Source organism: Phodopus roborovskii, unplaced genomic scaffold (assembly GCF_943737965.1).
Source record: "Phodopus roborovskii unplaced genomic scaffold, PHOROB, whole genome shotgun sequence".
NCBI lineage: Eukaryota > Metazoa > Chordata > Mammalia > Rodentia > Cricetidae > Phodopus > Phodopus roborovskii.
In genome coordinates, this window is record NW_026125059.1 from 6426283 (window position 1) to 6439561 (window position 13279).

The window sequence follows — 13279 nt, forward strand, 5'->3', positions numbered from 1 at the left end:
TGAGTCTACACACCAGGCCCCATCGTGGGTTTACACGTGGTGGGGAGTCCATCCTCCTTGCCACGGTTACTTGTCTTAGAGACCTGGGGTTTTGGGGATCGAACTCAGATCCTCAGGCTTGGTGACAAGAGCCACCTCACTGACCCTGCAGACTTGAATTTGTATCTTTTTAATTTGTATGCAGGAGTGCTTTGTCTTCCTGTATGCCTTGTAGCACAGGTGTGCTTAGTGACTGCAGAGGTCAGAAGAGGATATCAGATCTCCTGGGACTGGGGTTACAGCTGCTGACAAGCCATCCTGTGGGTGCTGAGGACCCACACCTGGGTCTTCTGAAAGAATAGTAAGTGCTCACTCAATACTGCTAGGTCCTCTCTCTCTCTCTCTCACTCTCTCTCTCTCTCTCTCTCTCTCTCTCTCTCGACCTTTTGGGTTTCTTTCTTTGTTCGTTTGTTTTTAAGAATGAAGAAATCATCTCAGATATCGATGGTTCACAGCTGTAACACAAACACCCAGGAAGCTAAAGCAGGAGGATTGCTATGGTTTGGGGCTAGCCTTGGGACACACAGTGAGTTCCTGGCTAGTCTGGTCTACACAATGAGACCCTGTCTTAGATAAACAAACCAACATCTATTTAGATGTAACTCAAGTACCATAAAATTCACCTTTGAGATTTTATTTTATGTGTGGATGTTTTGCCTGTATGCATGTCTGTGCACCATGTGTGTGCAGTGCTCACAGAGGCCAGTAGAGGGCAGCAGATCCCTAGAACTGCAGTCATAGTCATTTGTTAGCAGCATTGTAGGTGCTGGACAGCGAGCCTAGGTCCTCTGGAGGAGCAGCCAGTGCTTCTAACCATGCAGCCATCTCTCCATTCCCCAATTCACTTTTTTTAGGTTGCAAAAATAAGATTTGAAAGGAATATACAGAGATGTAAAGCTGTCACCCTTAACTTAAGCTAATTTCATCTCCGTGATGAGAAACCCATCTCTATTAAGTTATCTTTCCTCACATCCCTTTCCCAGACCCTGGCAACCACAGCTTTCTTGTACTGTTGACTTCAGTAAACGTTTTTGATTCCCTATAATAAGAACCAGAAGGAGAGCTGGGCATTGGTGGCACATTCCTTTAGTCCCAGCACTCAGGAGGCAGAGGCAGGAGGATCTCTGTGAGTTCAAGGCCAGCCTGGTCTACAAGAGCTAGTTCCAGGACAGCCTCCAAAGCCACAGAGAAACCCTGTCTCGGAAAACCAAAAAAACAAACAAATAAGCAAACACAAAACAAAACAAGGAGGTTGGACATGGTGGCATCTGTCCAGAGGCTGGGCATGGCAGCAGGTGTCATGCCAAATCCAGTGGATTCTGTGTGACAAGTTCCACAGACTGAGGAGATAACTTCAAAAGAAGGGGTTTTCCTGGAAATGGTTGAGGAACTCTTGGCCGGGGAAAAATATTGAAAAAATTTTCTATTCTTCTATTCTTTTTTCATATTATTGAAATGTTCCTGAAAGCCTACTCTGACATTTTAAACAAAAAAAATAAATAAGAAACCATCTCCTAAGAGGGGTCACTAGCCATGATCTCGTCTCCAGGAGAGCCAGCACTTTTCAAATCATTCACATAAGTAAATAGTATTACGATAAAAACTTTCCCAACAATGAAATTTCATATGGCTGTATGTGTCATTGGGAGTGGGCTTAAATGTTTGATAAACAAAGCTTTTTAATAAGAAAGAGTCAAAATAGCTCAATATTTCAAAGACTCACAAAAACTAGGTAATAGATGCTAAACAATAACTGGCCATAAAAATTTATTGACCTGATCTAAGAAATAGGCAGTCAGCCTTGAATGATTTTATGCTTTGGTCAGCCTTGAATGATTTTGTGACTTATTGTTTTGGTTAGCCTTGGATGATTCTGTGCTCTACTGTGCCATTCGTTCTATCTGGGTTGGCTTCACTGAACACATATTCTGAAAAGATATTTGTTTTATTCTATATAAAAAGCCTTGCTTTAGAGCCGCAAAATACACTCAGATTCAAACTGTCTCTGTGTTTGTTTCTGTTTGTCGTCGACGAATCCTTACCCACCTAGTCTTCAAAGACCCTTATCCCAGGGATCCCCATACCCGGCTAGGGTAGTCCATGGCAAGCACGTGTCCAGAGGTTCCAAGGGCACCCTCTCACACACAGAAACACAGGCAAAACACCATGCACAAATCACACAGACACACACACACACTCTTGGCTGCTGAGAAGTGACTAGAGCTTAGGCTGGCCTTGGATTCGCAGCCATCTTCCTACCTCAGCTGCCAGGCTGCTGAGGTTACACAAGTGTGCCACTACATAGGCTTTAGTTTACTTCTGGGACAGTCTGGCCTTCAACTTGTACGTAGCCAAGGGAACATCTGAACTTGAATCCACTTTCCAAGTGTTGGGGCTGCAGCGTGTGCTACCAAGCCTGGTTCCTGTCATGTCAGGGAGGGAACCCGGGTTAGGAAATCTACTAGTTGGGCTCCATTTCTAGCCCCAGGTTTCTTAGTCTTGGCACTTTGGACATAATTTTGCATGGGTGATCCTAACTCTGCATGTCTGTTGGTTTTCGCTGGTTGGCTTGTGTCCTCATGTACCCTGACTGAGCTCAGCACCCACCTGGGAGGGCTGGGTTCAGCTCTCTGCTGGCACGCGAGGCTGCGTACTGCTGGTTTTCTCCCAGGGTTTGGCTGGTGGTATCAGTTGCACGCAGGATGGCTCTCAGGGACCTTCCCACTGCACCATCCCGTTCTTCCTGTAAACTCCCAGGCTAGTGCACAGCATGTGCATTTTTGGAAAGTTCCTGTTGGGGGGGGGGGGGAAGGCGGCTCAATCTTACTTTCTGTGACTTAAAAAAACCAAATAACCTACACTTACCTTTCCCTTATTATTTTCTTTTCTGGGTCTTGACCAAAGTCCTTACCGCATGGGGCCTAGCTTTAGTTCTGCCCAGAAACCGCGACAAAGAATGCCCACCCTGCTGGCACAGCTGTGGGCTCCAACACTGCTAATCTCTGCATGTTTTCTTGTTTCTCTTGCTAGTTCTACCATTTAGATCTTAAAAATAAATTCTGCTCACATCTGAACTGAAGGGTCTCCAGATGACTCATTTACTTTCTAAGTCTCCCTGGGAGCAAATGCTGTCCCTCACCCCTGAGCTTGTGTGACATCACAGTACTCTCACACACACTCCACTCCCTCAGGTGCCGGTTAGAGAGTGGGGCTGAGGCCTTCGGACACCCAAGAGCACTGACATCCCACGACAATGGCTACCTCCACCACCTACCAAGTCAAGGCCAGAGCTGAGACCAGGCGCTCCAAACTTGCTTCTCTAAAGGAAACAGATACAAAGCAAAAAAGCTTCCTTCAACTGATCTGAAGGAAGGGAACTATAACGAATCCTTTCTGTTCAGCAGAACAAAGAGCCCACCAGAATGCGGCTAGGACCTCTAGAACAAGCTGTGAAATGTCCTGCCCACCGTTATGGCTTAAGAACTGCCACTCAAGTGCGGGAAGGCTCACTGCAATCTCCAAAAACACAAACTATCTTTATGGCACCATTATATAAAAAAAGTTTATTTTAGAAATCACATCTTTTAAAAATAACAGAAGGCATAGGTTATTCTGACCAGATAAATTCATCACCCAAATGCTGGTGTGATGCACAACAGTTATCCAGATGTGAACACCGTGTCCATGAGTCTCGACATCTACACCAGCTGTTAAAAGGCAGGATAGGGAAGGGACAGGGGAAGGGGAGGAAACTATTTGAAAACAGAGAACTGTGGTCTTGTAAATGTCAGTCCTGAAGCCACAGCCAGAGATTCGCCCAGGGACAGCTCGGAGGTCATCACTGCTTTCATTCACACGTGGCATCAGGCCAGCTTGGGCTGGGAGTGCAGAAGCTGAGCCTCTGTCTGCAGTGTCACAGCAGGAAAGCAACAGGGAAGTCAGAGGGACAAGCGGGGAGCTTGTGGGTAGAGTGGCTGCCCTTGTCCCTATCCAGTAGCTTTCGTATAATCTTGTGGGTAGCACCCCCAGGTGGCCATGTTTAAATACTGTAGAATCCGAATGCAAAATAAAAGTGTAAGTTCACACTTAAGTTTGGATACAAAAATACAGCTCTTTAGGATTGCGACCCCAAACCCAGTGGCCCCGCAGTGCTGAGGCTGGAAGGGATGTTTATGTCAAGAGTCTCCACCGCACAGCAGTGACTCACTGTGGCATGCTCACTACTTCACCAGTGGCCTCACTTTGCCTCCAGGTCCCCAGGATTTTTCTCGAGGAGAAAGAGAGCAAACTTTTGTTAGTAAGAGGGGCTCACAGGGTTGACTCACCTACATCAGACAGAGAGACGCCATCTACTTCCCAGACACCTCAAGAGGCAGATGCATCAGAGGTTGCAGCAATCCCCCCAAGAACATACCCTGTGTACCCCAAAGATGTTACTGCCAGGCTGGGGGCATTGGCAGGCTCTTGGGGCTCAGACTTCAAATCATTACCATCCATTTTATTTGGTTTTTTTTTTTTTTTGAGACGGAGGTCTCACCTATGTAGTTCTGGCTGTCTTAGAACTCATCATGTAGTTCAGGCTGGGATCTCAGAGACCCACCTGCCTCTGCCTCCGCCTCCTGAGAGCTGGGATTGAAGGCAGGCCTAGCCCAGGTTGGTCTCAAACCTGCTATTTATCCAAGGCAGGCCCGGCGCTCCTGATCACCCTGCTTCCCTGGGCTGATGAGCCAGACACCGTTCACACTCAGCGAGCACGGCTGGACCAAGGAGTAGCTGCAGGAGTGGCAGATGGGGCTCCTAGAAAGCCTAGGTTTAAGGAAGCGAAGAAGGAACAGCGAGGTCACAGAGCTGAGCTTTATTACCAGATGACATCACCTCAGGACAGGGCCGGGGTCCCTGCAAGGTGGTTGCACAGGGCACAGACCCAGAGGTCCTCAGAGCTGCAGCCCTCCTCATGTGCCGAAACGCATCGGAAGGAGATACAGAGGGGCAGGACAGGCTCAAGTGGCAAAAGACCCTGATGGCAGGCAGGCTCTGAGACTCCCGAGGGCCACCAAGTACTGCAACACTCTGTCCTCCTCCAGGCACAAGAGGCGAAAGCCATGGCAAATCCTTTCCAAGCTGGTGGGAACCACCCAGAAATCACTGCAACAGGACAACGCGCACAGGTCTGCTTCCAACTTTTCCCACCATGATCTACATCAAGGTAAAAAAAGCTTCCAAATCCAAGGCAGGAGCCGGGCGGCCGCACACCCACGAGATGGTACAAGCTGCTCGCTACTGCAGCTGGTGGCAGGAGCCAAGGAGGAGGGCAGAGTCCTGAGACAAGAACCCTCGGAGTGGGGCCAGCTCAGTCAGTGGTGGACCTGCGGTACCAGAACCGAGCTCGGAAGTCGTCACTGCACGTCATGAAGCCAGGGTTGGTGGGCGAGTGTACAATGCAGCGCACGATGTTGTTGTGTCCCAGGGACAGCAGGTTTCTGCGCTCAGCTGTCCTAGAGTCCCAGCAGCAGAGGCTGATGGTCCTTTCGTCCGGCAGCAAAATATAGTCCTCAGTGTGGTTAAACACAGCCTGTGTCCGGTGCACCTGCCGTCCACTCAGACCCGCGCCTGTCACACAAACCAACATGTCAGCCTCACACCTCAGCATGTTCTAGCTGCCAACACTGGCCCCCTCCAGGCCTACCACCCAGGTAACCGCTCGAGTTCATGCACTTGGAGGCTCACAACAGCCTGGTGCTACACACACCACTCATCTCCCTAGGGAGTGTGAACCCATAGCTCCGGGCACTGTCGGGCATCACTACCATTCTTGCTGTTGGGCATTCAGCTTGTGTTCACTGAAGAGTGTTGCAAATACCATGTAACGCGTAAGAGAGTAAGACAGCCGGGCCAGGGCACTTGACTACTGAGTGAGGCTATATTTTGGTGGACAGCCTCCCAAAAACCCCTGCACTTCTAACTGCAGAAACTAGAGGTCACGTGCTCCTTCCGTTCAAGAGTTTGCAGTGCAGATAGCTGTAAGAGGAACATGGCTATGGAGGAGGACACACCCTTCACAGTAGCAGCGTGTGTACTCCCCAGGGGCCATGGCTTTGGGTATAGATGACGCCCCAACTCAAGCCTTCCTGTTTTCACCCCCAGAGCCTACCCACAGGCTGCTGAGGGTTAAAGCACAAGCCCCACAAGCCCCACCATGCAAGTGTTCAAAGGCTGCACGGAGTAACAGGGGCAAGGCAGATCCACTCAGTGCTTTGTAGTGGCCTCTGGCTTCTAATGTGCGTAAGTCCCTAACTTCCACAGACATCACTCTGTGCAGGCACACGGACTCACCTAAGAGTGTGACAAAAACCACAAATTTGAAATTTGACCTGAACTAAATTACCTTTCTGAAATATTTACCAAATGAGCCATCAGTAAAACATGCAGACTTCTTAAACTGTCACGGATAAAATAACACAGTCCTTTGGGTTAGAGACGGTTTGCTGTGCCAAGAAAGCGGTCCCCACTTCTACTTCCTGGGTTACAGTAAAGCTGCTCATTTTATAACTGATACCCACTTTGACTTCTTTTATGAAATACTGCAAATTTTGACTCTTTTCTTCTCAATTTGGGCTCAGCTTTTCCTCATCTGTCCACAGCCTATCTACACATTAAGATGGCTGAACTGTCTACTACATAGAAACATAATGCACTAACACATCTCATCCCAGGCCCTCTTCAGTTTTCCCTTCTCCCCTGTGATTTCAGGACCACTGGGCATTCTAAGGAAATTTTAAACCAGAATGGAAACCCTGGCTCGCTGACTGCCAGGGTGCTGACTTGGGAATAAGGAAATCAGTAATGTATACATTCCTTAAGAAAAACAAACCGCCAATAAACCACACTCCAGGTGCGCACACAAATCCAAGCTCTTGATAGCAGCCTGGTGCATGGCTGTCACCTGTAAACAGCATTGTCATGCTCACTGACTTGTTTCTGTATGCAAGGAATACCCAACTTTAAGAGTTGTTTTCCAAAATGACACCATATAAAGTATCAAAGTCACCAAAGATTCTTTAGGCAATTAGCTTGTGCCACACGGAGAGGGAATGTGCTGCACCCTAGTGGCCTGACTGTCACCAGCTCTTCCATCTCCCTCTCCAAGATGCTAACTACAGACAGTGCCTTCCAATACTGGTCCCCTACAAGCCACAACCCTGGTGTGTTTACTGTGGTGAGACACACACACCTCACAAAGGCAGGCAGGCCGTGGAACCTCCCAGGAGGCTCCCATCAAACAACAGTCCTAGCTGCTCCTAGCTGCTGTGGGACACAGCAGGTGAGGCAGCACACAGAACTCACTGTACCCAGACTTGAACTGAGTACCGCACTGGCAAATTCAGGACTCACCAGAAAAGGAGCCCATGGGCACAGCCGCTACACACTAGACTAGCAGGGACTAACGGTGGGACTGAGCTGTCTGTCTTTCCTTCCTGTCCGCTAGGCCTACTTCACACACGGACACTGGTGATCTCTTCCAGGGCTACCTGTATTGGTCTAGGGATGGGCTGAAGCCCTCTCTGAACCCCTTTCCTCCAGTGTACCTTACTCCTCAGGATAATAGAGAAATCCCAGCATCACCTTCTCACGCACCTGTGTACCTCACCAGCGTCCGCCCTGTGGATATTTCCCAGAGCTTAGCTACAGAGTCTTTTCCACTCGAGAGGATGTACTTGGAATTCTTGGAGAAAATGGCAGAACAGACTTCCGCGCCATCGTGAGCTTTCTCAAAGGTTGTGATGCAGCGATTGGAGACGCCGTCCCACAGCTTGATGCAGCCGTCCTTGCTGCCAGTGACGTACATGTTGGCACTAGGATTGTAGCTAACTGAACAGATAGCATCAGTGTGCTGGTCTTGGGGATTGCACGAGACAAAACACTGGAAGGTGTTGATGTCATAAAGGCGAAGTGTAGGATGCTGAGTCCCAACCAGGATGAAGTCTCCAGAAGGATGGAAAGAGATGGAGCGCAGCATCTCAGCTTCCTGCGTGGACAGAGGCACAGAGTCAGTCACCAGCCCCCAGCTCAGCAAGCAGCAGAAGGCAGGAGGAAAAGAGCATGTCCTGGGATGCAGAACACTATTTTCTGGTCAGTTATTCCTAAAACCAGACTGGAGCTTCACTTGCAAATGAACATGGGGTGAAATCAGATGGACCCTTGCAAATGGATTAAGGGAGCTGCACTCACACAGCCCTAGGACAGCAAATACTAAGGAGAACCCAGCCAATGCCTGATGCAGGCCGCTTCTGAAAACACAAGCATTTCTGCAATGCAGACCCAGTAAGGGACCACAAGTTGCTTTTCTGGGACAGTCAACAGTCCCAGCAGAGAACTTCAGTGGCTGTAAGGTATACTTTTATGGAAGGGAGAGTTTTGCTTGTTTTTTTCCCCAGTCCCTAGGCTCAACCCTCCCCCACCCCCTGCCTTGAGACAAGGAAGGTCTCACACTATTATAGCCCAAGCTGGCAAGGAACCGACTATGAAGCAGGTTGGCCTTGAATTTGTGACGGTCCTCCTGCCCAGTCTCCTGACACTGGGATCACAGTGTGATCTACTGACTAGCTCCTCTGCAGTCCTACCTGGGAGACAGCCATGACCCATACACCAACAGCATCTGCTCTAAGTGCCACCCACCTGGAAAAAATGGTTGCAGAGTACCTGAATCTTAAGAAAATAGTCATAAAATATTGTAGCTAAAAAAGTCACGTGTGTGTGCCTCTAATCTCTAACCTGAATGTATTTGAAGGCTCTTTTTGCAGACGGCTTCGAATAATCAAACAATTTTAGAGTATAATCCCTTGAGCCCGAGGCCAGGATCTGTTCTGTAGGGTGAAAAGCAAGACACGTGACTTCATCCACGTGGTCATACAGAGTTCGAATCACGGGGTGGTTCTCCATGTTCTGTTGTGCGGTCTCATTCATCATGACCTGGACAACAAGAAAGGGAGAGATAGATGCTCAAGGTACAGAGGCACCTGGTCTAAGTCCCCAGTCCCACGGGGCAACCGGAGGTGGCAACCATAAAGCTGTGCTGTCTGGAGCAATGGTAGGCGGGAATGGTACCTCAATTGGCATGGCACTTTTGGCCAACATTCTTTCTGTGTCCAGTATCTTTATGGAAGCATCCGCAGATCCTGTGGCTATTAACTGCCCGTCCCTGCTATAGGTGGCCACACGGCATGGGCCTTTGTGTGAAGTGACATAGCAGGTTTCATACTCAGAAGCCTCGGGCGACATTGTCTGGACATCTGCATCAAACTCCAGGTCAATCCCTGTGCCAGGGGCAACTGTATCGGAGCGACCAATGGCATACTGAACTGCAGTGTCATCGTTTTCCATCCCTAAGGAATCAAAAGGAAGAGCATGAGAAAGGCTGTGAAATGCAAAGACCATTTCTGATCTAAAGTGAGAATGGTGTCTACCAATGCCATCAAGTGTTGGACAAATCATGCACCTGCCTGTCCTAAGATGCACACTGCAGGCAGAATGGGTTGTGGAAAAGCACACTTCCACAGTCAAATCCACCCTTTACCAACACCCATAAAATGCAATAAAAACAGTGGCACTGTGGTGACATTTGTTCTCCATGGTGCTGAGGACAACCCAGGGCCTCACACCTGCCGGGCAAACAGCCTATCACTGAGCTATATCTCCAGCTCTGAATTCTAATGTTTAGGGCTGTGATCAGTTAGTAGCAGCTCTGGTGTGAATTAGCTACACTCCTGACATTAGTGAAATGCTTTTCAAAGAATGCCATACTTAAGTTTATAAATAATATGCTTGTGGGGTTTGAAGACTGAGGCAGGAGGATCATGAGTTTAAAACTCACTTCACTTACACAGAGTTTAAGGTAGCCTGGGAGATAAGAGATCTGAACTTAAACAAGCAAGAAAGCAAACAAAAAGCTCAGTAGAGGAGCCCACCTTTAACCCCATTACTCTTGGGAGGCAGAGGCTGGTGAGCTGAAGCCAGTCTGGTCTACACAGTGAGTTCCAGGCCAGCCACGGCTACACAGTGAAAAGGTGGCTCAGTGGTCAAGAGTCCTTGTTCTCAGGTTTAGTTCCCACCACCCACAAGGTAACTCATAACCACCCATGATTCCAGTTCCAGGAGACTGGCCTCTGTGGGCACCAGGTACTCACATACATGCAGGCAAAACTCATATACATAAAATAAATCTAAGAAATAACAAAATAAAACAGGTTGGAGAGAGAGATGGCTCAGCAGTCAAGAGCATGGACTGCCTTTCAAAGGATCTGGTTCAATTCCCAGCACCCACCTGGCGAATCACAACTGTCTGTAACTCCAGTTCCAGAGACTCCAACACCCTATTCTGGCCTCCAGGGGCATGGCATACATACAGTGCATAGGCATACGGGCAGGCCTAACACCCAAATACTCAAAATACTAAAAACTGGTAATAATATTAATAGCAAACACTCCCCCACAAAGACCCTTGACAAGAAAGAGTTGGATTTAAAAATAGCCTCATATATCACAAGAACAATAACTAACTGCTGCATGAGAAATTAAAACCCATGAACTTTCGTGGACTCTTCCTATGCACACAATTCTTGCTTTTGAACGCATACCCAGGCCTGCACTATAGCTTGGTCCTTTAAACAGTCCTCAACACTATACTTCAACACCACACACTTTTATGATCACCCAGAATTAAAATCTAATTTACCACTGCCCCTCAGGACAGTTGCACAAGTGGCATTATCAGGTCAAGGGAATAGCTGTGTTCTGTGCGGTGACATCTTTTTTTGTGGACATATCCGTCGTTATGGATGCCTCCACCCTGACCCAGAACAATGTGTGTGAGCGAGGGCACTGTGCAGACCACTTGCTGACTGAAAGCAACCTTAAACAAAACACACCTCCCATAACTGTCGGAAGTGACAATGAGAGCCCAGCTGGGTAATTCATTCAAACCCTGTGGAGGGTATGGGTGCCAGGATATACCAACACAAGGTGCAGATAGCCAGAGATTCTGGTCTTTTGGTGAGTAGGGAGTGGGAAGGTGAAGAAAGTGCGGAAATGAATCAAAGAACAAAGCAACGCTCACATAGTTTGACATGAGGGAAACGGGCCACTGTGGCAGAGTGGACAGAAGAATTATCTTTAAAGGTGAGAGAGAAACTGCCATGACACCTGAGCGAGACCCGCGGGGAGTGCCCAGCAAGCTGCATAAACACATCAGAACAACTTCATCGCCGGACTTCAGCACCCACCCATCCCTGGACACTGGAACTACACAGAAATAACCTCAGAAACCGCCTGGGCAAACACCGACTCCTAGCTTACCCAGTTTGATGAGATGCAGGAGCTGCTCGGAGGGGGCACACACCGACTGGGGCTTGATCTCATTAATGAGGCCGTTGGCGATGCTGATGTAGCCATCATAGAGCAGCTGGCTAATGATCAGTTTGTAGAGCTGCTGGCGGTCCTTCAAACCCACTTTGGTTCTGTACATTTTGCAGAAGAGGACAGTTTCCCTGATGCTAAGTGAAAAGCAGAGGTGCTCAGTTATTAGCAGTGCAGACTCCCAGGCCACGCTCAGCCTCACTGGCTGTATCATCTTTGGATGGTGACCGTGTTTTTCTTGGTTCAGGTTCTGCACTTGCTACCTAAGTCACTGGCGGCTTAATCAAGATGGCACACAGAAAGTGCAGGCAGGTGGGTGCTTGACATACAGAGACTGTATGAATAATGTCACCGGTGGTTACCGTGGAACCCCTCACTATTTTTTCTCCTCTGCTGAACTACCACCTGCAACTTCTCTCTGTTGCTATCCCTGCCATTCCTTCTGTTAACACTGGTGTGTACCGGAGGCAGATTGCTGCTGACACTTTGTCAGACGCCTGGGCTACCTTACTTTTCTCACCAGCTGGACTATAGATGTATTGGTGACTTTTTATTATTTTTAAAACCTGTTTTCAGGCAACCCAGCTTACTATATTACATAAATACATCACCAAAAAACAAGAGGATCTGAAAACGAAAAAATAAGCCAAGTTCAACGTTTTGAAAAAACTAAGTTAAATGGCTTAATAAAAATGTTGCCAAGTGCTGGGCATGGTCTTTAGTTCCAGCACTTAGGAGGCAGAGGTAGGCAGATCCCTGTGATTCTGAGACCAGCCTGGTCTACACAGGAGTCACGGGCCGGCCAGGGTTGCATAGTGAGACCCTGTCACAAAAAAGCTTAAAATGATTATCACCGGAACAAATAAGGAATGCAAAAACCTGAACAGATTGTGCGCTCAGTTTTACTTGGGAGGATTTAAGCTTTCTAGCCCATGAAAATGAAACAAAACTGAAGACAACAGCTTCTGCATCAACTTTGGTAAATAATTTGATAATGTGCGTGGTCAGATTTTGGCTATAGGAATCCGTGAACAGCAATAGGGTAAGACTGGGGATAGTGTTTGTTTAGCCTGCTGGACGCCCTAGACTGAGTAACAACAGGAGACCACAAGGCCACACATGGAAACTTCAACAGTTAACCCTCACGGAAGCACTTCCCGCCGCCAGACACGATTCCGAGCACCTGATCAGCATCAGATCGCAAAACGAAGGTATTCAGTGTCTTCGCGCACTCACGTTAGAAGTAAATTGTACACAAATCTACCCTTCGCATAAGACACTGGGGCACTACAGAGAGTGAACGGAGCCCCAGAAATCTAGGACAGCCATTCAAGCTATATATAGTCAGCCCCAAAAGTTGAGGGCAAGAACGCGCACCCCGGAGCCCACAACTTTAACCACTGGCCTCCATCTCTTCACCTTTGCCAGGGACAGCTGGGCTCGGACCACGAGATCTAAGGGGCGTGGGGTGGGGGAAGTGAGTGAGCTTCACCTAATTCCCCGGCCCAAGGCGGGAAGAGCCCGGCCCGGGGCTGCAGGGGCCCAGGGCGAGGCCGCGCGGCCGTCCGGCTCAGGCGGGGACCCGCCGGGACCGAGGCCCCGAGGCTCGGGGTGCAGGCCGGGCCGGCCACCTAGGGGCACGGGCTTGGGGCGTACGGCCTCCCGCCATCCTGTCCCCTAGGCCGCTCCTTCGCGCAATCCACGCCGGACCCCAGCCAACCGCACCGGCCCGTTCCCCGACGCCTCCCACCCCAGCCCCGTACCCCCGATCAGGGTCTCGGTCTCCCGCTCTCTTCCAGGGGAAAAAAAAAAAAAATGGAGGCGCGAA

The 13279-nt window shown here is 48.9% G+C and overlaps 1 protein-coding gene across 1 annotated transcript; it reads right to left on the reverse strand.

Moving 5' to 3' along the window:
- Positions 1–3594: 3594 nt before the first annotated feature.
- Cstf1 (cleavage stimulation factor subunit 1) lies at positions 3595–13276 on the reverse strand. Its single transcript, XM_051185551.1, has 6 exons — positions 13215–13276; positions 11392–11588; positions 9145–9422; positions 8812–9009; positions 7675–8065; positions 3595–5649 (listed from the first exon to the last, which is right to left on the reverse strand). The coding sequence occupies exons 2-6, from the start codon at positions 11558–11560 to the stop codon at positions 5390–5392; spliced, it is 1296 nt and encodes a 431-aa protein (XP_051041508.1). The 5' UTR covers positions 11561–11588; positions 13215–13276; the 3' UTR covers positions 3595–5389.
- Positions 13277–13279: the final 3 nt, after the last annotated feature.